Raw genomic sequence first — 24,133 nt, forward strand, 5'->3', positions numbered from 1 at the left:
ATATTAATTATTCTTTAAAATATTAAATTTAAGGACTTATTTTTTTAATTTTACACGATTGTCTTTCTACCAAAATGTACTAGTCTCAACTTATCAATATATTAAATTGTGTCTTGTATTTTTAATTTGTTATAAATTATGTTTTTTAAACTTTGTTAAATTTCTATTAATAAAAATAGAACTATAATTTCAATAATACATTAAAATTTTTAACCACACGAAAAATTGAAGATTTATCCTAGAATTCAGAAAACAAAAATCCTACTAGCCAAACACCCTTGAGTTTTTACTGGGCACACATGAGCTACACTTCGACTCGCTTCATCCGCCATTTCCGTCTCTCCTCAGCCTTTGGATGCTCCACTCGAGACATTGGCTGCCTCCGTATAACCCCTGCGAAGAAGAAATTTTGTACGGCTGCCATTTCCGTAGTCCAAAAGGTAACACCTTGTTCTTAATCAAATTGCAATGTTCCTGTGCATATCATGATAAGCTTTAATATGTTGTGTTATTTTTTTTCCTTCTAATAATTTGTTGTTTTTGATTATTTTTCTATGGTGGACAGGGAAGTGAAGAGTTATTGGTTGTAGTTGGGGGTGGAGCAGCTGGCTTTTATGGGGCTGTTAGAGCTAAGACTGTAGCACCTAAGCTTAATGTGGTGGTTATTGAGAAAGGACAACCTCTTTCTAAGGTTTGTTTTCCTTACAATTTTCATGTTCTTATTAGCTCTTTCTTTTTTGGATTTATTTTAAACTCCTGAAAATTGATATTTGTTGTATTGGCAGGTTAAAATTTCTGGGGGTGGCCGATGCAATGTGACTAATGGGCACTGTGTTGAAAAAAAGGTGAGCTTTGTTTTAAGCTATTATTATTACTTAGTAACGGGAATCAGTTTTAGTTAAGAAAATTGAGAAAAAGAACTGTATAGTTTGCTTATTGTGGCTTTTAGAACAAGTCTATGCTGTTGCTTGTGCTCTATTAAATAAATGTAAGGAGGCAGAATTGATTATTTGAGCATGTTACTTTGCCTTCATGTGAGTTGGACAAGTTCTACAATTTGTTTTTTTTTTCTTTACTGTAATTTGAGCCAATTTTATATGCATGATTTGTTTAAAATGATAAATTGTTCATAGATTTTGGCAGAAAATTACCCAAGGGGTCATAAAGAGTTCAAAGGATCTTTCTTTGACATGCATGGGCCAGATGATACCATGTCCTGGTTTTCTGATCATGGAGTTGACTTGAAGGTTTTTCCTATAAACTGGTGTGACACTTGTTTCTTATTTTGATTTTCTTTATGTGAGCTATATATGGAAAAGTTCTTATAGGTTGAGGAGGATGGAAGGGTATTTCCTGTCAGCAACAGCTCTTCTACAATAATCGATTGTCTCATGTCTGAAGCAAACCGAACAGGAGGTAGTCTATGAATTGAGCTATGGTATTACTCAGTTTCCTCATAGTAGGGAAGAGGGTGGAGTGGAATCTCTCAAATTGCATTATGCTATAAAATCATTGTTACTGTTTTTATTTTTTGCTGACAGCCTAAGATGCATATTCATTGTCAGTTGTTTTGCAGACTGGAAAAACTGTGAGAACGGCATCTGCTAATGGTGGAAAATTCCTTCTTGGAATTGGGAAGCAAACAACCAGTCCTGTTGAATATGTTGAAGCAGATTATCTATTGATTGCTAGTGGAAATAGTAGTCAGGTAAAGACGGACAAATGCAGTTTTGAATTCCCATTTCTATGAAATAAATCATTGTGTTAATGAAATATGCTGGTTCTTATTACAGGGTTTTAGTCTTGCATCACAACTTGGTCATTCAATTATAGACCCAGTGCCAAGTTTGTTTACTTTCAAGACTGTGGATCCACAGTTAGCAGAGTTGTCAGGAGTAATGTTTCTAATTTTTCTTGTTAGTGGTTAACCATATCATGTGTATAGGTGACTGTTGTATTTGGACCCTAAATTCATAAGGAATCCATAACCGGCCGAAACCCGTAATTATAAAATGGTGGTATCCAAGTATATAGTGCACTTAGACTTAAAAAGTGTAAAATAATTTTCAAGTAGATTTATGTGCAGGGTTGATGGTTTTCGTTTTCTAATTCCAATCGCATAACATCTCTATTTATTTAATTTTATTTCTTCCAACTTTCATTTTAAGGATATGATTTCTTTTTGCTTAGAATTGTTATAACCATTTCAAGTAGATTCTTGTGTGGGGCTGATGGTTTTCCTTTTCTAATTCCAATAGCATAACATCTCTATTAATTTTATTTTATTTCTTCCAACCTTCATTTTAAGGATATGAATTCTTTTTGCTTAGAATTGTTATAATCATTAATATCCTTCCAATCCTTTAATGTCCAAACTCATGATATTATTTAACTATGCACGATACGATATATTGATTGTTAATTGTTAAGTTTTGGATAAAATAAATTCAATTTTCAAATGTTATTTTTTTTCTTCATGATATACAGGTTACATTTTCAAAAGTTAAGGCAAAACTGATATTAGAAAGTGTTAAAAGGAATATACAACAATTTACACAGGTATGCTTTGCTCGTTGGGTACATTATTGATTTGAATGTCACTTACCACAAACCACATACCCAAGACCTGTGAAATTGTAGGTTGGCCCCATGCTTGTGACTCATTGGGGACTTAGTGGGCCTGTAATCCTTCGGTTATCTGCTTGGGGTGCTCGTGATTTATTCTCATCTTGTTACAAAGGTAAAAAAATTTCCCAAGTTTCCCTACTTGTTAGATTTGGTCATGTACTTGACATCTCTTAACTTTATTGCATTGGATGCAGGAACTGTCACTGTGGATTTTATACCTGATTTACACATAGAAGCTGTCAAGTCAATGCTTAGTCGACACAAGCTTCAGTTCTTGGTATATTGACATCTTATTGTTTATTTTATGAAATTTTATTATAAAATTATATGCAAATTCATTTGTTAATATCTGTCTGGTATGTCAAACATGAAGGATCTCACTAATTTTAAGTTGAATAAAACCCAGATAACATGAGAACCAATTTAACACTTCCTATAAACAGAATTATTACAAGCTGGTAAGTGTATTTCACCTTAAAATTATAGAACTGCAATTAGGGTGCCAAGATCTGTATCTGGTGGATAAAATTATAGACATGAAGGTGGATAAAATATTGAGTTGGCTTTAAACTGCATAACATTGCAGCCCATGCAGCCTGCTGTAGACTTAATTTTCAGGCTTACTTATGCCACCTTAACATTGTAACGCAGTAATTAGGCCATTTTTAACATGGTATGTTTCTCAACAGATAAGACAATAACTTTGCTTAAGTAGTTTGGTAAGATGTTAATCTCAATATTGGGCTTGACTTCAGTGCACATGCAAGATAATTTGGTGATGACTTCATTTGTAATCATAACTCTTTGTGTATGAAATGTCAATTGCTTTTCTTTTCTGGCTATGCAGAAGCAGAAAGTGTCCAACTCATATCCACCAGAATTTGGTCTTGTGAAGAGATTCTGGAAATATATATTAGATCGCCAGGTTTTCACGCCTTCTCTTAAGCTTCATATGTAGTTTACTTGAATAGAACATCATCATATATTATACTTACATTTGCAGGGTTTCTCTGGAGATGACTTGTGGTCTTCTATTCCAAATAATACTTTGGCTTCTGTTGCTTCTCTATTGAAGAATTGTGACTTCAGAATTACAGGGAAGGTGAAACTCTGAACTTAAAGTGATTTTTCTATAATTATAATTTCTTGTCTTTCTTTTGATTGTCGAAATCAGTTTGTTATTTATACTGGGAATAAGAAATATTTTTCATGTTGTTTAGGGTCAATTTAAGGATGAATTTGTCAAGGCTGGGGGTGTTCTGCTATCTGAGGTCTCTCTCTCTCTCTCTCTCTCTCTCTCTCTCTCTCTCTCTCTCTCTCTATGTGTATACTATATATCTGTGTGGGCGTGTATCTATTGCTGAGGTACATTTGAATTTTCTGTGTACAAATGTTAATGAATTTATGTTCATCCTCTGAAGATTTCGTTGAATACAATGGAAAGCAAGATTCATTCAAATTTATTCTTGGCTGGGGAGGTAAATATCCATACAAGACTTTGTGGGTCTAATTCTATGAGAAAATTTGATCAACATTTACAAACTAATATCAATGTTCATAAACCCATGACCATAGTGTATCCATTTATTGACACAAAGTGAAATATGTTTCAGGTACTGAATGTTGATGGGGTAACTGGTGGTTTCAATTTTCAGGTAAATAAAAACAGCATGGTCCCTTCAAAATACATGTGTATAACTTGGTAATATTTTACATACATAGTGAACAACACTTTTGCTTCAGAATTCACACCCTTGTAATCAATTTCTAGACTTAATCTCAGTATAGCAGTACAAACTTGCTGCCATGAAACCTTTTCATTGGTGTGATTTAATTAAACTTTTATATGATCACATATTATTAGATGCCCAAGTTGTAGGTGTAAGATTTTGTCCATTCCTTTTTGTATTGCAAGTGATTTGTCCATCACTAGCAAACTCTAGCTAATCCACTACTTCATTTCTTTATGCAGAATGCTTGGTCAGGTGGATACATAGCTGGAAGTACTATCGGCACACGAGTAAGTGATGCTCATCTCAAGGGTTTGGATTTAGCATAAACTTTGTTAACATTAGAAGATTTGCTTATTGTGTCAAATCTTATATTCCCTTTATTTTAAGAAAAGTTCATTTATACAAGTTTTCAATTTGACACCCATTTCGTGATAGTGCCTAAGTGATGATTAGCTTGAGCAATATGTATAGAAGGTCATCTCTTGAATCATGGCTTTGCTTGATCTTTGAGTACAAGGAAAGCCATACTTATAAGAGAGAACTTTTTAATTGGATGGTTGTGTTTTATATTGTGTATGGTCCTGGTCCACCTCTTTTGGGTAGTTTATTTTTATGTTGCTTTCTTTTCTGTTGCCTTTTTTGATAGATAAGGATGTTGTAATGACATACCTGTTCCACCTTTTGTGTGTGTGTGAGGTAATTTTGGTATAATAACGACATTATGTACATACCAATTTCTTATGAAGACTAACAAATATACTCTCTTCTTGAGTAGAGAATATGCTTGCATAACTGAAATATCAAAAAATGAGAACAAAACAAAAACAATCTGAGATGTCACATTTCACCATGGTAGTCAATCATGAATGACATTGTCAATAAACAATAGTGAAACTGCCCAACTGCCCAATTGTATTGTACTACTTATTTGTCTTTTTTAAAATCGTTTTTTTTTTTCAATATTTTTCTTGGAATCACAGGTAAAATAGTTGAAAAGTGACATATGATTATTTGGAAATGGGTGATATAATACCAAAACTAAATCATTAAACAAAATGAGAAAAAGTGACACATAACAAATTGATACGGTTTATCTGATAAAGATTGAATTAATCAAAGTCCAATCAGTAGTTAAATTCATCTAAAACTTCATCTACAACTTCATTCTAAAAATAAAAATTCATCTACAATTTCATGAGTCAACGGTCAATCAGACTGTTCCCACGTGTCTCAAAAGGCATTTTAGACCATTTGACCCGGCATTAAATTTTGGCATACAAATAAATAAAAAGAAATAGATGTATTGTCCCACAATTTAAATGAATAAGATTAATAAAACAAATTAAACGAAATCCATCATGTGGGAGTTTATATTTATTAATTTATCTCCTAATTGATTCAATTTCAAGGTAGTGGTAGCATATTGTACACTACTAGTGTATAATAAATATACTCAAAATATATTTTTATGGAATTAAAAAAGTACTTGTAAGATTCGCATTTGTTTACAAGAATGAAATTAATTGGAAAAAAAAAAAACCATTCGAAATAATTAAAAAAATATATAGGAGATAGATAGGACCACCATAGTGTCTGTCGTCAGATAAATAGATCCCAAAGCAAGACTTCCAAACCAAATAAAATCATTTATTTAGTCCAAATAAATAATTTAAACTAGTACCAAACAAAATCCACCACCACCCATTTTTATTTATTAATTAATTTTCTCCATAGTTTTCAATTCACAGAGGTGAGAAAATAATAATAGCCTAAGAAAATTAAATGGACCACAACCAATATTCGGAGTTGAGGTAAACTGACACAGATGGTTACTATACATTCATTACTAAGAGAATCCAAATCTCTCTCTCTATATAGCCTTTCCACGTCGTTTTCCAAAGCCACACCTCAATTTTGGTTGTGTGTATATTCTAGAATCTAACTAATATGATTGGGTTTATCTCCACAAAACACAACCCTTACATATATATTAATCTTCTTTTCATTCAGATATTTTCATTTTCATTTTTATCAACCGTGACTCATTTCATTACTTTCCTCTCTACTCGGCTAACCGAGTTTCCTGAGATTTGCTCTTACTTTTCTGGTACGCGCTTGCTTTTTCCTCTCATTTTCGCTAATAATGAATCTCTGTATTATGTATGTTGTGTTTGTGTGCGTTTTGTAGAGCTTTGTCTGGTTAACAATGGCGGTGATTTGTTGTTTCTTTGTTTTTTTTTGGTGTTAGCACTTGGATTTGAGTTGTGAAAGTAGTAGGAAGTGACGATTGAGGATGCAATTGGATTCGGATTGTGTTGTTTTTGAGAGAACGATGGAAGATGATGGAGATTTTTTGGGAAAGAAAGTCACCGTTGGAGTATGTGTAATGGAAAAGAAGGTGAAGAGTAGTCCCGAGGTCTTTGTTTTTTGTATTGTGTCTTGACATTTTTGCTCATGATCCAAATCATAACACATTTTTTTTTTATTTCTTTCTTTCTTTCTATAATTCGCATACACTACACTCGCACACATGAAGTGTATGGATTACGTGTATCTGACTTGTTCATTGAATGTAGATGTTCTCTGCACCAATGAAACAGATTCTTGATAGATTACAGGCATTCGGAGAATTTGAGGTAGATATTTGTTTTCACTGTTAAATCTAAATCATTTAGGATTTGTTATGATTTAAGTTTGTTTGTGTGCATATTGTTAGATTATTCATTTTGGAGACAAGGTCATTCTTGAAGAGCCAGTTGAAAGGTACATTTTCAAATGATTATTCAAAACATGGATACGTTAGCGTGTGTACTTTTAGTGGATCATAAAGTTTTGTGACAATCTATTCAATTCAATGGAAATGTGATCTACCAAGTATGCCTCTCATGGTGTGAAATCTTTACGTGAACATGTACGAGTACGACAATGTAGAGATATTGATGATATCCTGGTTCAGTAACTTGTGACTTTATTCATGTTGTTTCAGTATTTTCTTTGTTTCAGATGGCCCATATGTGATTGCTTGATTGCCTTCCACTCCAATGGCTATCCTCTTGAGAAGGCTGAGGCATATGCGGCCTTAAGGAAGTAAGAATTTATTTTCATGATGTCTCCGTGTAGTGAAAACCCTCAATTCTGTGTATATGTTTTGTTTGTTTAAATTTATTATTGTCACTAATATTCAAGATGAAGACTATGTCTTAAGAATGCATTTCTGTTGTTAAAAGATTCATAGACATCCTCTTTAAGTTTAATTAACTTGTGGAAGATTAATATTGAATATTTGGTTGAATTGAAATAATTCTTGAACTTGTAGCTCTTATATAGCGTTATGAGAATTATTGCTGAATAAGGAGATTGACTATCAGCTTGTCTCTTGGGATGTTATTATTATTATTTGTTTCTGGTTTATTATTCATTATTTTTCAAAATTTCCTTTGTGCCTGATCCTCATGAAGTTGGATTTTTATATTTTTACTTGCATATATGTATGTGTGCATGTGTATAATATATATTAAAAGCTGCTATGTCTCTGATATAGGCCTTTTCTTGTTAATGAACTGGAGCCACAACACCTTCTTCATGACAGAAGGAAGGTATACGAGGTATGTGAACTTTTTTCCCCCTCTATTTGGTGTTTTCAAAAATGGTAGCTGTTTTCAGATGTATAATTTCAACCAATAAAAATACAAAAAGTAAGATGAATAAATCTCTTCCCACAAATTCTTTCATCTCCTTGGCATTTTTGCTTGTGTACACCCTTGCTTAAGGCATAAAAGTGAACTCATAAAGAATTATGGATCCACAGAGGAAATTTAGAAGTAACAGTAAATACACACCTGTTCTAAATGTTCAAACTTTATGATCCAAGTAAAATTTTAAAATTTTAGAAGTGACTGGGAGATTGGTTCTTGTAATTATAACTGTTATGGTTTTTGTTTCTGATGTGAGTGAGGTTAAGGTTTAGCTCTCCATGTCAATAATAATTGTTATTTCAAAAGCAATTATTCCTAATAAGAATATTTTGTTATTTTGTAACATGTTCTTTTCAATATTTATGGTTTGTTAATGTTGAACAACATATCCTAACACCTTAATCTTTTGGGGTCAAGCGCCTTGAAATGTATGGAATTCCCGTTCCAAGATATGCCCTTGTAAATAGAGAAAAGCCTTATCAAGACCTAGACTATTTTGTTGAGGAAGAAGATTTTGTTGAGGTTCACAATGAGCGATTTTGGAAACCATTTGTGGAGAAGCCTGTTGATGGTAAGCTTGCCCCAATACTTTATCTTTTAAGATATTATATTAGTATGTAATATTGTTTTTTCTGTATGTTGTAACAATGTTATTAATGATTGTCAGTCTTTTCTTTTGTGAAGGAGATAATCATAGTATAATGATATATTACCCCAGCTCAGCAGGAGGAGGAATGAAGGAATTATTTAGAAAGGTGAGCTATTGCTAAAGTTCTATTTATTTTCTGATGTTATTGATTAGATCTAAATTCTAAAGGTTTGTGGTTGTTTGAGATTATTAGCTGGTACATTGTAACAGTGTTCAAGTCCATGGGAATTTATCTTTAAGGGTTGGGAGGAGGTTCGGTAGATATTTTTACTCATCTTTTTTATTATGACAATCAAACATGTTTCTATTCGGGAAAGAAAGAAAAAGCATTTAAACATAATGATCGTTATATTAATTGAAGTGTAAAGCTATGAACAGTTCATCCATGAATAGGTGTCAGTTATTATTGCTATATACTTATACAAATATTTTTCACTTCAGGTTGGCAATCGATCCAGTGATTTTCATCCTGAGGTTAGAAGAGTGAGACGTGAGGGCTCTTACATTTATGAGGAATTTATGCCAACTGGAGGGACAGATGTCAAGGTTGTATAGTTTGGTATCTCTTACCTGCATAGTAAATTTGTTTTGTATCTCAAATTATGCTAGTGGAAAAAGGCATAGTGAATAGCATGTTCAAGTCGGTTTTGAAATGATTGAATATCTGGAGTAGCACCTTATGTCTTTATAATTGATGAGTCTACTGTACTGTAGTGGAATATATTTTTGCTTTTGTGTTTACAGTTGAAGTACACCATTAGCTCATCTTTTATGATTGCTACAGGTATACACAGTTGGTCCAGAATATGCGCATGCTGAGGCAAGGAAGTCTCCTGTTGTTGATGGTGTCGTCATGAGAAATCCTGATGGCAAAGAAGTAAGTACATGTAGTTTGTTCTAGTCCAAAATGTTTAATATTCTTCCAATCTGTAGCTTTATTAGTCATTTTGTTTTATCTAGTAGCTGTGTGACTTATGCACCATTTCCCACATCTGAGAGTATCATACACATCCAGAAAATATTTTTCGCCAAACTCAATAAGTCAATAGGAATATTGATATTTGAATTTGTTTCTTGAAAGCTATTATGTTCAATGTCTGGTGTGACTAGACACAATGGTCAAGCTAGACTATCTGTATGAACTAAAATTGTGATTTGTGAAATATTTTGTTATTTTTATTTGACAGGTGCGATATCCTGTCTTATTGACACCTATGGAAAAACAAATGGCGAGAGAAGTCTGCATTGCATTCAGACAATCGGTATGTTATATCTCTTTGACAAAACACGGTCATGTTATAATCACTTGCTATTTTTATTGTAGACTCCTGGAATATTGTTTTATGTGGTGTTTTTTAGTCATTGAGTATCAATTTTTCAGAAACACTAATATTGTTGAGTACTGTTGAACCATTCTATTTTTACAGTTTCCTTGGACGTAAAAGGTCCTATGCATGACTATGCATATGTTTAGATATGCTGATGATTTTCTAATGAAATGGAATATACTTTGGTCCATTGTTAAAGTCGTACTTATTTTATAATTCTCATATGCTTTTATGATACTTCTAGGTACTTGGATGTTTTTCTTATAAATACTTCTGGGCCAATTATGAATTCCTTTTGTTGTGTGCAGGTCTGTGGATTTGATCTTTTGCGTTGTGAGGGGCGCTCCTATGTTTGTGATGTGAACGGGTGGAGCTTTGTGAAAAACTCCTACAAGTAAGGCTTTTATGACGAACAACTAAATTTTATGATATTGTTGTTGTAGTGGCTTTATCTGTGTCAATTGTCGTCAGTCACTTTTATGTTACATTTTCATTTATCAGTTCAGCTTCAAAACTTGTGTATCTTAAATGTTCAGAAGAATTGTCTTTCACCTTGTTGTTAATGACTGTATGTGGACAAACAGATTTTATTTTTCATTTTAAAAACTCCTATCATTTTCATCAATTAGTGACAATGAGTTCTCTTAATCCTTCCTAGTTAATGATATAATTATCTCAAACATGTTGCATTCAGTATTTAAAACTTACTGACTGGCAGATCTTATTTTTATTTATCATTAAGTTTAATGATGTCAGGCACTTCTCTATCTTTCTTGACAAATGTAAGTGTTTCTTTTTCCTCGATGCAGGTATTACGATGATGCTGCTTGTGTTCTTAGGAAGATGTTTTTAGATGCCAAAGCTCCTCATCTTTCTTCAGTAATTCCACCAACTTTACCATGGAAAAGTAATGAACCAAGCCAGGCTTCTGAGGGTTTAACTCGTCAAGGGAGTGGAATCATTGGCACATTTGGGCAGTCTGAGGAGTTACGATGTGTGATTGCTATCATTCGTCAGTATGTTATATTTTTCCTTCTTCTCTCTTGATTTTATGTAGGAATTTTTTTTTGTCCCTTCCCTTCTAAGCCTCGCTATGTTTTTGAGCAGTGGTGATAGAACTCCCAAACAAAAGGTGAAGCTGAAAGTGACTGAGGAAAAGCTTCTAAACTTGATGTTAAAGTACAATGGAGGACGCCCTAGATCTGAAGTTAATATTTGCTCTTTTACTTTTACTATTTTACGTTTTCACTTTTGCTTGCTCGAGATATTGTGTAGTCTAACCACTAGTTGCTGGTTCATTTTGTGTAGACAAAACTGAAAAGTGCTATCCAGTTGCAAGATCTGCTAGATGCCACTCGAATGCTTGTACCTCGTATCAGGTAGTCTCCAGATAACTCCATGAACTGCATCTCTAGCTTGCCAGTTGTTATGTTTATCATAATTTACATCATTTTACACCTTTCTTCCTTTCTCAAATTTGTATTTGAAGTCCTTGTGGCTAACATAAAACAGTTTGATATTTGATTTTTATATGAAAAAGCAGAAATGTTCTTCAATCCTTATTTTTTTAAAAAAAATAAACATTTAAGTGTTGAACGTACCATTCAAGATACATGCATACCCAACAGCATAAGTATTCTCAATTTTTAAGTGTTCTCAATTTTAATTATTTATTTTTTGCATTGTTTAGGCCTGGTCGAGAGAGTGACAGTGAAGCAGAAGATTTTGAGCATGCTGAAAAACTTCGCCAAGTTAAAGCTGTCCTTGAAGAGGTTCCATAGTAGTTTGAGATTTGGCATTTTTCTTTATTTACTTAGCTAGTTCTAATGTGATCCAATGGCATAGATTATCTGTGTGTGTGTGTGTGTTGAGTCCTAAATTCATTACAATATACCATTGAACTGCTTCTAATCATTTGCGAATTCTAATTTTTAGGGTGGACATTTCTCTGGAATTTATAGAAAGGTTCAATTAAAGCCACTAAAGTGGGTTAAAGTAGCAAAAGCTAATGGTGAAGGCGAGGAGGAGCGGCCAGTTGAGGCTTTAATGGTTCTTAAATATGGAGGTGTCCTGACACATGCAGGCAGGAAGCAGGTGCTGTTGTATTACTTTTATGCCTTGCTTGTTTGTTATGTTGTAGTTATTTTTACTTATCTTACTTTTCATTTATTTTCAGGCTGAAGAACTTGGTAGATATTTCCGAAACAACATGTATCCAGGTTACTTTCATACTTACTGGAATTTATGCAAAAAAATTTCTTGAACATATTTTCCTTGGCAACATGTGTCCTAGGTCCATGAAAACTCATCTTAAATTGGTCACCCTTGACCCAAGAGTAGGTGGTTTTCTCTCATAAGGTTTAAGGTTTGAGTCTATCGTGAGTTGTGAGTATCTATGTAGCAATTACTATTGTGTCATGTTCCTCAATACGGTAGGGTATGACAGGAATCCTAGTTTCAGTGAGATAAAGAGAGGAACAGCTATTCTTGCAATATATCTAGATACCTGATGATTTTGATTTAGGCAAGAACTTCAGAGGAAGTCAGCATTGTGTGTCATGGAGGCATACACATTTTTATGTTTTCAAGGTCAATTACAGTAGCATTTGATTACTAATTTTTTTCTTAAGGTACTTTTTCATAATGGGTCTTTTATACAATTGCAGGTGAAGGAACTGGTCTGCTTCGCCTTCATAGTACGTATCGTCATGATCTAAAAATCTACAGTTCTGATGAGGGTCGTGTGCAGGTACACCGTACATCTGCACGAGCAGTTTCACATCCTTGTTCAGCTTTTCAAATTTTTAAATCAATTTTTTGTTGCTCGTATTGATGATTGTAAACTTGGCAACTTCAATGAGTAACCCGATTTTTAATCCAATTATAAACAGATGTCTGCAGCTGCATTCGCAAAAGGTCTGCTTGATTTAGAGGGTCAATTAACACCAATCCTGGTTGGCTTTTATCTTAATGCTGTATTTACTTTCGGTCATTGAGGATTTAGAACTGAGTCTGACTGTATCATATTTTTAAAGGTCTCCCTCGTAAGCAAGGACTCATCTATGTTGGACGGACTTGACAATGCCAGTGTTGAGATAAAAGAGGCCAAGGTTGCTATGCTTATTCTCATTACTATTATCACTGTGTTTCAGAGCTTAGCAAAAGTGAAAAAGAAAAAAGAAAAACATATACATATGTGTGCTGTTAAATATTACGTAATGAAGTTATTTGAATTTAATTGTTATTTTATAATTCTTGGATTTGATCAGTGTATTGTTCAGTTAGCTTCAACCTGCATAGAAGGCAGCGCTTTTCAGCAATCCAGAGTAGATTTACAAAGCAAATCCGATTAGTTTATTATTTGAGTGATCAGATTCTTTGTGTTACAACATATTTTAGTGCTAAAAGTTGTATTGAATATCAAAAATTGTTCTTCTCTTCCTTTATTTTCAACATTGGTCCAGAAGTACATAATCAATCTTCCTAAATGTTTTTGTGATATGCTCTTTCCCATTTAGTAATTCTTTCTCTTTTGCATTATATGTTTGCAGGCAAGGTTAAACGAGATCATCACTTCTAATGTTAAGACAGCAACAGCTCACAGCAATGGATCACCTTCATGGATGGCTGATGGAGCTGGACTGCCATTCAATGCTTTTGAACTTCTACCAAAATTGGTACTTACCTTTATGATGCTAGGAAGATTCTTGTTAAACATTTATTTCACGGCTAATAATATATCTAAATTATTTTGAATTGATTCATAGGTAGAATTGACTAAGATGGTTACAGAACAAGTAAGGTTGCTAGCTAAGGATGAAGATGAAGAACTTACTGAGTCTAGTGCTTATGATGTGATTCCCCCTTACGACCAAGCAAAGGCCCTTGGAAAGACAAATATTGATATTGACCGCATTGCTGCTGGATTACCATGTGGTAGCGAAGGATTTCTTTTGATGTATGCTCGCTGGAGAAAGCTTGAAAGAGACTTGTACAACGAACGTAAAGTGTGAGTCTTTATTATTTCTACTTTATCTTTTTCGTCTCACTCTTGGATGTGGTTTTGCAAATTCTTGTCTGTTTCCTAATACTGTTTTTTTGGATTTTAAGTGGAATTAAATGAATTCCAGAAGATTTCATTTTCTCATGTTTGCATTTTTTTTTATTCCTTAAATGTAGTATCATGTTATAAGAAGGAAGTCTCTTACAAGATTTAAGGAAATTATTTTATTTACTACTCTCTACTCTTTTTCCTCCTAAAAGTTTTCCAAGGATTAAGATCCAAATAAGGCCTTTATATGGGGCCCAATACAAAGACGCATATTCTTTTGGAACATTTTACTTTTCAAATTTGTAATTTTTTAAGACAATAGGGTTTAATCTAAATAAGCCTTCACTTTTGTTGAAATAAATTTTGATTTCTGAAGCCAAGATTATTATTCTTAAATCTGATGCATATGCTGAATCACCAGTCTTTGATATTATGGATTTAAATGCAGGCGGTTTGATATTACACAAATTCCTGATGTCTATGATTCCTGCAAGTAAGTTACCTGTCATCATTCTGCTTTGGATGCTTGGTGTTGGTGCTTTTACATTTTTGGGGTGTTAAAGACAAAGTTGTCCACATATTTTTCTGTCATTCTATTCACATGGGCATATACAATTTATGATGTCAGCCTGATATTGTTTAACGTTTTAAAATGCATTCGCTACGATTATTATACATCTAGATACCATCTTCTTTAGGTCTTTAAATTCTATTATATATCTTTAGCCTGTACAATCTTTACTGCTCTTTTGTACGAAGTGAAGAAAAGAAGCAGTTTAGATCAGATCTTTCCTATGCTGTTGCTAAAAATTATTTGGGCCTCTTTCTTTCATTTTTTTTTTTTTTTCTTTTCTTATCAATTAAATTATTTGTTGTTTTGAATGGTCACTTGGCAGATATGATCTTCTGCACAATGCTCATCTTAATCTAGACGGGTTGGATGAGCTCTTCAAAGTTGCTCAGGTATGGAAACAAAGCTAACAGCCTTCATCATTCTTCTCTCTCAGAGGAAAAATTCACTTCACAGCAAAAAAAAAAAAAAAAGAACAGAAAAAACTCGCAAGTTGCAACATTGTATATGTAATATGTGCATATCAACTATTAGATGTGGGAAGTCAAAAAAAAAAAAAAACTATTGTTTGTGCACAGTATATAGAAGTTTGTCTGAGCGCTCTTCATTGCATTTCAATGCAGCAACTCGCGGACGGTGTAATTCCAAATGAATATGGAATCAATCCAAAGCAGAAGCTGAAGATTGGCTCAAAGGTACCTTCTTGCTGTCTTTTACTTTATTCTTATTAGCCTGCCAACAGGATGTTGGGTTTAATAGATATGCTTTTGACATGGACTTGTACTCTATGGTTGAAGAATTTTTTTAAGAGTAACTTGAATAATGTTTGAAATTTGTAATCCTGAAATATTATTTATTGATGTTGTATATATAACAATTTAAATGTTTCTTACTTATCTTGATGTTTTGGTAAAGTAAGTGTGTAATTTGTTTTCATGGGAGTTTGTTCTGTAGAAACATGTTTTGACATTGAAAATAAAAATTTCTGAAATTTCCCTTATAGATACTTAAAATCTAGGCCAAGTTGATGTCTATTTTTACAAATGTGTTTCAAAAATCTTAGTCATAAGCATCTTGGTTGAGTCTTTATATTGGTTTCTTTCCACAAAAGTGAGGAGATGACATAACTGATTGCACCTGTAGAACCAGAAATATTTGTTTGTTTACAGGCAAAACATCATTTTATGTTCTAACAGAATTGTATGTTCTGCATATCAGATTGCTCGCCGTCTGCTGGGTAAAATGTTGATTGATCTGAGGAATACTCGTGAAGAAGCAATAAGTGTTGCTGAGTTGAAGTGTAGCCAGGAACAAGATTCAAGACTTGATACTGAGAAGGAAGATGCAGAATACCAATCCATGTTCAATATTAAGAATGATGACATGAAAAAATTAAGCACCAATAGCGAAATGCTAAAGGTTAAAATTAAGAATGATGACATGAGACGAACTAGCACTACTACAAGTGAAATATCACTGGATCAGGATGAAGATGATGATAAGGAACCCAAATACCGTTTGGATCCAAAGTAAATATATGAGTCTTTTAAATGCAATTTTGCTGCGTCTCCAAAATATGATTGTTTGTTTCATGTTTTTCTTCTCTATATTCTTTCAGGTATGCAAATGTCAAGACACCTGAACGGCATGTGCGCACACGCCTATATTTTACATCAGTGAGTAGAGCAATTCTCTCTATCATTCTTCTATGTTTCGTATGGAAAAAGCAATAATCATTGGCTCAAGTCTTTTCCTCATAACGTATACGGTGCTCTGTAAATATCTATAGTGTTGATATCCAATTAGAATTCTATCTGACTTATCCGTATACCTAAATTAGTTGCTTTACATATTAATTAGCTCTGAGTTGTGCAATTAATTATCTGTGGTAATTCCAATTAAGATTGTTATTTGACTTTTCTCTATAGCTAAATAATCTGCCTTACACATTAGTTAGCTTTAAGTACATGAAAGGCAATCCTCTCCTCTAACCCGTAACTTGGATCTGATTTTTTCTTGTCTTTAGATTCAATGCCAAGTCACTTGTAGAAACCAAATTTTACTTTAATTTCCACATTCTGTTTATCCTCTTAATCTTTGTTATTATTCGATGACAGGAATCACATATCCATTCTCTGATGAATGTTCTCCGTTACTGCAATTTGGATGAATCTCTTCTAGAAGAGGAAAGCCTTGTTTGTCACAATGCTTTGGAGCGCTTACATAATACTAAGGAGCTTGACTACATGAGTTACATCGTACTGAGGATGTTTGAGAACACAGAGGTATGTAATTTTGAGGTTTATATAATCATTGTTAACAAATGCCTATTATATCTTTCTTATAAGATACATCCACAGAAGCTTGAAACTGAACTGTTATTAACTAGCTTATTATTTTATTATACTGAACAAATAAGATCTGTATTTAGATCAATATGACGAATTATGTTAACAAAAATTTACATATTTAATAAGCTTGATCATTAAAGTCGAAGTTAGATGATACAGTGTGATAGTAGTAGATTTTAAAACTAAACAAAACATGACATGTAAATTTTTCACAACTCTGAATTTTTGAACTTAAAAGTGATAATCATATTTTTGTCTCTTGGTGAGATATTGTTGCCATTAAGCTGAGTGCAATTATGTGTTTGTGAAATTGAAACGGCAGGTAGCTTTAGAAGACCCGAAAAGGTACCGTATTGAGATGACCTTTAGTCGAGGCGCAGATTTATCCCCCTTGGAGGTAGTCAGTTTTAACTGAGCAACCAACCTTGTCCTACTTTTTTAATTTATCATTATCAGCTTAATGAATGCGTTTGTCTTGTTCTGTTCCGATTAATTTAGAAAAACGACAGTGAAGCAGCTTCATTGCATCAAGAACACACACTACCAATAATGGGTCCAGAGAGGCTGCAAGAGGTGGGATCTTATCTGACATTAGAGACATTGGAGAAAATGGTTCGTCCATTTGCAATGCCAGCTGAAGACTTTCCACCACCATCAACCCCAGCTGGCTTCTCTGGCTACTTTTCAAAGAGTGCAGCAGTCCTGGAGAGACTGGTAAATCTCTGGCCTTTCCATAAGAATGTTAATACCAGTGGAAAGTAACAAGGCTTCTTCTCCCTTTTCAATTTTCAAAGACCAACTTATCTTCATCTTTTCATTCTCGTAATTTGAAATATTCCGATTCTTTAAACAATTCGAAGTTGGTAATTTTGAGTCTCTTCTGAGAAAATTACCTGAAGAGACTCTTACTAATATCACTGGCAGAACGAACATCGTGGGAAGTTACCATGGTGATCGGAACTGAGTTAGTTTTGTGGTTTGGAATTTCTTCATTATATTGTCGTGAATATATCAATTTTTGTCAGTTGTTGACTTCACAACTCGCCGCGTAATTGCTGGTGGTTCGAACCAAAAAATCTGTTCGGGACGTTCAAGATTCTTTAGTTTTAACTTACAGGTATTAAATTGTGAGGTCAAGCAGTAAGTCTGGTCTCTTGACCTGCGTTCTCTCTGTCTAGTCAGCAGTAAAGTGTGTCTTGTTTTGTTTTTTCTTGTTACATTCTGGTACGTGAGCCATGGCAGATCAGGATTTAATGGATTTGGAGAAGGAGTGTGATCATATCACTCTAACGGGAGGAGACGATGACGATGGGGGGCTGTTATATGATACGAATGAAAAAGAATTGTCCGAGTTTGATGATCGATGGTGCCTAGTGGGAAGGTTTCTTACTGAACGAACACTGGATTTCATGGCGATGCAACACAAGATGGCTTCTTTGTGGCGACCAGGGAGAGGCTTATTTGTGAAGGAATTGGAGGAAAACTTATACTTGTTTCAGTTTTATCATCCGATTGATATCGACAGGGTGGTGGAGGGTAGTCCCTGGACCTTTGATAGAGTACCATTGGTTTTTTCAAGGCTTAAGGAAGGTGAGATCCCACGATCGGTGATGCCGAACAAACTGGATTTCTGGATTCAATTACACGGTATGTCAACCGGTTTTATGTCTGCAAAAGTGGTCAAGGATATTGGGAATTATGTGGGTACCTTTGTAGAGGCAGATAAGAATAACTTCATGGGAATATGGCGTGATTACCTTAGAGTTCGTGTTGCGGTTCGGGTGGATTTACCGTTAAAACGCAGAATGAAGTTAGAGAAGAAGGGAGGCGAAATGTGTTATGCTATTTTTAAGTATGAAGATCTTCCAACGTTCTGCTTTATTTGCGGAATCCTTGGACACTCTGAAAAATTCTGTCCAAAGTTATTTGATACTCCGCCTCATCTGATTAAGAAACCTTATAGTTTGGAGTTGAAAGCCATGCCGAGGAGGAGGCAACACACTATCGGTTCGAGGTGGCTAAGACAAGGTTTAATGGCGAGAGTGGAAGATTCCGGCGACTGTGGTGGTGAAGCTTCAGGGGCGAAAGGAACAACATCAGGAGGCGTAATTGGTGGCTTCAATCAAGGGATTAATATGGCAATTCCACGATCTGGGGGATTGGAAGGTGGTCATAATGGTGTTGATATGAGTTTCAATGCTGGCAAATCACCAATCAATGACCCAGGAAAACTTGCTAATTATATTCCTAGGGAGATTGGTATGGACGAGGCTATTAATGAGGATATGGATGGGGATTTAATTGTTATTGATTCTAAAAGGAAAAGGTTAGCTAATACCTTACTGGATGGGCCGATTGAAGCTAATGAGGAGAGTACACTTGTAAGTAGTTCATTGGAGACAAAAAACTTAGTTGGGGCGGGCTCTGTATCACAGGCCCGCCAAGAATTATGAATGTTCTGAGCTGGAATTGCCGTGGGCTTGGGAACCAACGGACTTTTCAATTCCTTAAAGAGATTGTTACTCAAAAGAAACCCAACTTTATTTTCTTGTGTGAAACAAAGTGTAATAAAGCTAGAGTTGAGTATGTGGGCCGACTTTTGGGCTTTGAAGGGATCTTTTCTGTAGAAGCCCAAGGAAGGAGTGGGGGACTAGCTCTATTTTGGAAAAATAACATTGATGGTAGAATTGTTGGCTTTTCTCAAAATCATATTGATTTTTCTGTGGAAATCAATGGCGAACAAAACTGGAGACTGACTGGGATCTATGGAGAACCGCAGAGAACACAACGGGAGGATACTTGGAATTTAATCAAGTCCCTGGTGAGCCCTTCGAATGACCCTTGGTGTATTATTGGCGACCTCAACAACGTCCTAAGTCAAAGCGACAAGAAGGGAGGCCTTCCCTACCCGAACTGGTTAATAACGGGTTTTGAACAGACTCTCAGCGATTGCGATTTGGTGGATATGGAACTTGTTGGGTACCCTTTTACTTGGGAAAAAGGGCGGGGAACTTCAAGATGGATCGAAGTCCGACTGGACCGTGCACTAGTTTCTTCAGGTTGGTATCAATATTTTTCTCATTCTCGGTTATTGAATATTGAAACCTCTCCTTCAGATCATAATCCCATTCTCCTTGAGTTTGTTCTTCCTGAAAAAGTCATTCCTAACCGTCGTTTTCGTTTCGAGAATGCTTGGCTCAAAGAGCCTATGTGTTTAGAGATAGTAAAGGACTGCTGGAATGATACTGGCCGAATATCTGTGGCTGGAAAAATTGCTCTTTGTGCTGAAAAACTATCCAAGTGGGGGTCGAATATCACAGGAAATTTCAAATTGAGAATTAGTAAGTGCAGAACCGAATTGAAGAGGTTGAAGAATCTTCGTGATGATCTCTCTGTCCAACGATACTGTGAGATTAAAAAGGAACTTTTCTTAGTGTTAGATCAAAAAGAAGCTTTTTGGAAACAACGGGCAAAGCAATTCTGGTTGAAAGAGGGTGATCAAAATAGCAAGTATTTCCATAGGGCTGCTAGTAATCGGCGTAGCTTCAATCAAATCTCAAAACTTAAAGATGCTAGTGGCCATTGGAAGGATTGGGATACCGGTCTTGCGGATGTAGTGGTGGACTACTTTTCCTCTTTGTTCAGTGCTTCAAACCTGAGTAGTGAGTTGGTGATTCAGTGTATTCAACAAAAGGTTACATCTCAGATTAATGAAGAGCTTCAACAACCGGTTCTAACTGAGGAAGTGAAACGAGCGGTTTTCAGTATGCATCCTGATAAGAGTCCAGGCCCAGATGGTATGACGCCTGCGTTCTACCAAAAATGTTGGGAGATTGTTCATTCAGATGTTACAGCCGTGGTTCAACATTTCTTTAACACTGGTGAGTTTGATCAAGGGTGTGGCGATGCTAATGTGGTTTTGATTCCTAAGAAGAAAACTCCTGAAAGTATGGTTGATTTGAGGCCTATTGCCCTGTGTAATGTCTTGTACAAAATCATTACAAAGGTGATGGCAAACCGTATGAAACCTTACATGGATCAAATTGTTTCTGAATCTCAGAGTGCTTTTATCCCTGGGAGACTCATAACTGATAATATCTTAGTCTCCTTTGAAGTACTTCATTATCTGAAGAGGAAGCGGAAGGGCAAGGAGGGATTCATGGCTCTGAAACTGGACCTCAGTAAAGCTTATGACCGTATAGAATGGAAGTTCCTAGACTCTGTGTTAAGGAAAATCGGTTTTTCTGAATTGTGGATTTCTTTGGTGCTAAAATGTGTCAATTCGGCCAAGTACAATGTGGTTCATGGTGGTAGAACGATGGGACCGATTACCCCCTCTCGTGGTATTCGTCAAGGTGACCCTTTATCTCCATATATTTTTATCCTGTGTGCTGAAGGTCTATCTGCTTTGATTAAAAGATATGAGGATATGGGACTTCTCCATGGTTGTAAGGTGGCGAATGGTGCTCCGAAAGTGTCTCACATGTTATTTGCAGACGACAGTTACTTGTATTGCAAAGCTACTCTTCAAGAAGCTACTCGGGTTAGAGAACTTCTCCACCAATTCGAATGTGCTTCGGGACAGAAGGTTAATCTGGGGAAGTCATCTATTTTCTATAGCACTAACACAGTGACCCAGGTTCGGGAAGACATCAATATGTTGTTACAAATGCCACAAGCTGATGATAGAAGCATGTACTTGGGTCTCCCTAGTACTATGGGTCGTAATAAGTCGGCTGTTTTGGGCTTTCTGAAGGATAGAGTCAGGAAAAAGCTTCAAGGTTGGGATGCTAAAGTCTTGTCACGTGCTGGTAAGGAAGTATTAATCAAATCTGTAGCGCAAGCTCTCCCTAGTTACGCTATGAATGTGTTCTTACTCCCTCTAGAAATTAGTAGAGATATCGAAAGCACCATGGCAAGGTTTTGGTGGAAGAGTTCCTCTAAGGAAAACAAAGGAATTCCTTGGATGTCTTGGGAGCGGATGTGCCATAACAAGGAAAACGGAGGTCTTGGCTTCCGTAATCTTCACGATTTTAACTTAGCTCTTTTGGGGAAGCAAGGTTGGCGCTTCATGACGAGACCCGAGTCTCTTGTGTCTCGTATTTTCAAGGCTCGATATTATCCAAATGGGAATTACCTATCGGCTACCCTTGGCAATAACCCAAGTTTTGTGTGGCGTAGTGTTTGGGAAGCTCAATCTCTCATCCGTGCGGGGGCTCGTTGGAAGGTTGGTAACGGCACATTAATCAACATTCTGAATGAGCCGTGGTTGCCTGACCAAAACCAACCATTTGTAACTTCTTCTCACCCGGCTCTACACACTGCTAAGGTTTGCAACCTGTTGAAGGTGAATGAATTAACTTGGGATGAAGAAATTTTGCAAGACCTCTTCGATGATAGAGATCAGCTGTTGATTAAACGGATCCCTCTTATTCCAAATCAAATCTTGGATTTTCTTTACTGGTGCAAAGAGGCGGCTGGCAACTATACAGTGAAGAGTGCATATCAACTTATTCAATCTTTGAAAGGTGTTTGCAATGGGAATGATGCCTCTGTGTTTTGGAAGTCCTTGTGGTCTTTGAAGCTTCCCCCAAAAATTAAAAACTTAATGTGGAGGGCCGGTTCTAATTGCCTCCCTACATTATCTCAGTTAGCTTCAAAATTTGTTCCTGTCAACACAAAATGCCCTTTATGCGATGAGGTTGAAGAAACAATTTCTCACATCTTGCTTACTTGTAGAATTATTAAACAAGTGTGGGAAAGGGTAGGCATTGGCACATTGGGGGTCTCGGCTGGTAGCAATTTTCTGGACTGGTGTGTAGCAGATTTTTCTTTTTTGACAGCAGAAAAACAACACCTTGCTGCTGCATTATGCTGGGCTATATGGGGAGCAAGGAACGATGTAGTTTGGCAAAAGAAATCGATAAATGTCTCGGCAATAGTAGTGTCTGCTAAAAGCTATCTTGATCAATGGCAACATGCTCAAAAAACTCAAATTGAGACATCTTGGACTGCTCTTCAGTCTTATGATGGGTCGGAGCATTGGCTTAAACCTCAGTTTAATAGTATCAAGATCAATGTGGATGCGGCTATTTTTGAAGGTCAAAGTCGATTTGGAAGTGCTTTTGTTGTTCGGGATCACAATGGTTTGCTTATTGAAGGGCATACAAAGCTTTACATGGGCAACATGGTACCGGCTGTCGTGGAAGCATTGAGCTTTCGTGAGGCTCTGAGTTGGATTAAAGATCATTCACATGGGCCGGTTTGGGTGGAGACCGACTGCCTCTTGGTTGTTCAGGCCTTAAGAAGTTCAACTCTTTTGTCTTCTTACTTTGGTTGTGTGATTCAAGAATGTAAAGCCATGTTGGCTAATCTAAGTAATGTTTATTTTTGCTTTATTAAACGGTCAGCAAATAAAGTCGCTCATGAGTTTGCACGAGCGTCTCTATTTTATCCTGATTGTTCTTTCAGTATGGAAAATGTTCCAACTGATTTGTTACCTATTTTGGTGACAGAGTTTGAAGGTTAATAAAACTTGATTTTCCTTTCAAAAAAAAAAAAAACTTACAGGTATTATCGTTGCAGTATCATTTGTTTCAATGTTTCCAATTTTAATTTATAAATTAGAAATGTAATCTTTTTTTATTACTATATCTATATATTTACATTATTTAGTTTTTGTTTACTTACAATAGTTGTGTACATATTATAACAAGAATGTCTCATATAAAAGATTACCACGTTATTTACCTAACTATTGATTATATATTATTTGCTGTAATATGTATGTTGAAAAATGGTTAACTATCTAACTATTATTTACCAAGTTGTATGATCTTAGTTCCTTTTTTAAAATTGATCTAGGGATTGTGCATGAATGTAAAGAACGCCTGATTTTGCTCGACTACTTGGGAGTTGGGACAGTCTAGAGAAAAGATTTACTAACCAAATCAAGAGTTTTTACACAAAGTTTTGCACAATTTCCATAAGAGAATAATTGGACTCCCTGCTGTTACCGGAAGATAAAGCTTTCTTTATCTTCAAAAATCACAAACTGCCATGGATGAATGAACTTGTTCAACCAAAAGCTTGAAACATACAAAAGATTAGAGAAACAGAGGAAACAA

At 35.3% G+C, this 24,133-nt stretch overlaps 2 protein-coding genes across 7 annotated transcripts; both read left to right on the top strand.

Moving 5' to 3' along the window:
- Nucleotides 1-202: 202 nt before the first annotated feature.
- LOC115698517 (uncharacterized) lies at nt 203-6,748 on the top strand. Of its 3 annotated transcripts, XM_030625599.2 has the most exons (18): nt 203-440; nt 566-691; nt 786-845; nt 1,134-1,247; nt 1,329-1,416; nt 1,566-1,708; nt 1,794-1,895; nt 2,488-2,559; nt 2,641-2,740; nt 2,823-2,905; nt 3,476-3,553; nt 3,632-3,730; nt 3,849-3,899; nt 4,050-4,106; nt 4,242-4,283; nt 4,601-4,648; nt 6,372-6,468; nt 6,610-6,748. In XM_030625599.2, exons 1-18 carry the CDS (start codon nt 300-302, stop codon nt 6,627-6,629), a joined length of 1,521 nt encoding a protein of 506 aa, XP_030481459.2. In that variant the 5' UTR covers nt 203-299; the 3' UTR covers nt 6,630-6,748. The 3 variants fall into 3 exon arrangements, with proteins under 3 accessions (XP_030481459.2, XP_060958196.1, XP_030481460.2); XM_061102213.1 differs by lacking the exons at nt 4,050-4,106; nt 6,372-6,468; nt 6,610-6,748 and having other exon boundaries at nt 4,601-5,089; XM_030625600.2 differs by lacking the exons at nt 1,794-1,895; nt 6,372-6,468; nt 6,610-6,748 and having other exon boundaries at nt 4,601-5,089.
- Nucleotides 6,636-23,760, top strand: LOC115698500 (inositol hexakisphosphate and diphosphoinositol-pentakisphosphate kinase VIP1). Of its 4 annotated transcripts, XR_009683929.1 has the most exons (32): nt 6,636-6,777; nt 6,938-6,997; nt 7,078-7,124; nt 7,365-7,448; nt 7,903-7,966; nt 8,474-8,627; nt 8,741-8,811; nt 9,147-9,251; nt 9,490-9,582; nt 9,893-9,967; nt 10,342-10,427; nt 10,843-11,049; nt 11,141-11,240; nt 11,342-11,412; nt 11,724-11,805; nt 11,969-12,127; nt 12,210-12,252; nt 12,700-12,782; nt 12,925-12,987; nt 13,069-13,143; nt 13,585-13,710; nt 13,801-14,042; nt 14,533-14,577; nt 14,981-15,047; nt 15,279-15,350; nt 15,874-16,184; nt 16,274-16,331; nt 16,773-16,940; nt 17,329-17,403; nt 17,505-17,720; nt 18,032-18,123; nt 23,577-23,760. XR_009683929.1 is itself a non-coding variant. In XM_030625577.2 (31 exons), the coding sequence occupies exons 1-31, from the start codon at nt 6,655-6,657 to the stop codon at nt 18,056-18,058; spliced, it is 3,252 nt and encodes a 1,083-aa protein (XP_030481437.2). In that variant the 5' UTR covers nt 6,636-6,654; the 3' UTR covers nt 18,059-18,146. The 4 variants fall into 4 exon arrangements, 3 of the variants coding, with proteins under 3 accessions (XP_030481437.2, XP_030481435.2, XP_030481436.2); XM_030625577.2 differs by lacking the exon at nt 23,577-23,760 and having other exon boundaries at nt 18,032-18,146; XM_030625575.2 differs by lacking the exon at nt 23,577-23,760 and having other exon boundaries at nt 17,505-18,046.
- Nucleotides 23,761-24,133: the final 373 nt, after the last annotated feature.

The sequence above is a fragment of the Cannabis sativa genome, chromosome 8 (assembly GCF_029168945.1).
Source record: "Cannabis sativa cultivar Pink pepper isolate KNU-18-1 chromosome 8, ASM2916894v1, whole genome shotgun sequence".
Lineage (NCBI taxonomy): Eukaryota > Viridiplantae > Streptophyta > Magnoliopsida > Rosales > Cannabaceae > Cannabis > Cannabis sativa.

Excerpts from the sequence above, each read along its gene's own strand:
- LOC115698517 (XM_030625599.2), top strand. The coding sequence starts at position 300 with ATGAGCTACACTTCGACTCGCTTCATCCGCCATTTCCGTCTCTCCTCA. Across the intron at positions 692-785 it reads AAGGACAACCTCTTTCTAAG|GTTAAAATTTCTGGGGGTGG; the intron begins GTTTGTTTTCCT and ends TTGTATTGGCAG. Across the intron at positions 3,554-3,631 it reads AATATATATTAGATCGCCAG|GGTTTCTCTGGAGATGACTT; the intron begins GTTTTCACGCCT and ends TTACATTTGCAG.
- LOC115698500 (XM_030625575.2), top strand. The coding sequence starts at position 6,655 with ATGCAATTGGATTCGGATTGTGTTGTTTTTGAGAGAACGATGGAAGAT. Across the intron at positions 11,806-11,968 it reads TTAAAGCTGTCCTTGAAGAG|GGTGGACATTTCTCTGGAAT; the intron begins GTTCCATAGTAG and ends TCTAATTTTTAG. Across the intron at positions 15,048-15,278 it reads AGCTCTTCAAAGTTGCTCAG|CAACTCGCGGACGGTGTAAT; the intron begins GTATGGAAACAA and ends ATTTCAATGCAG.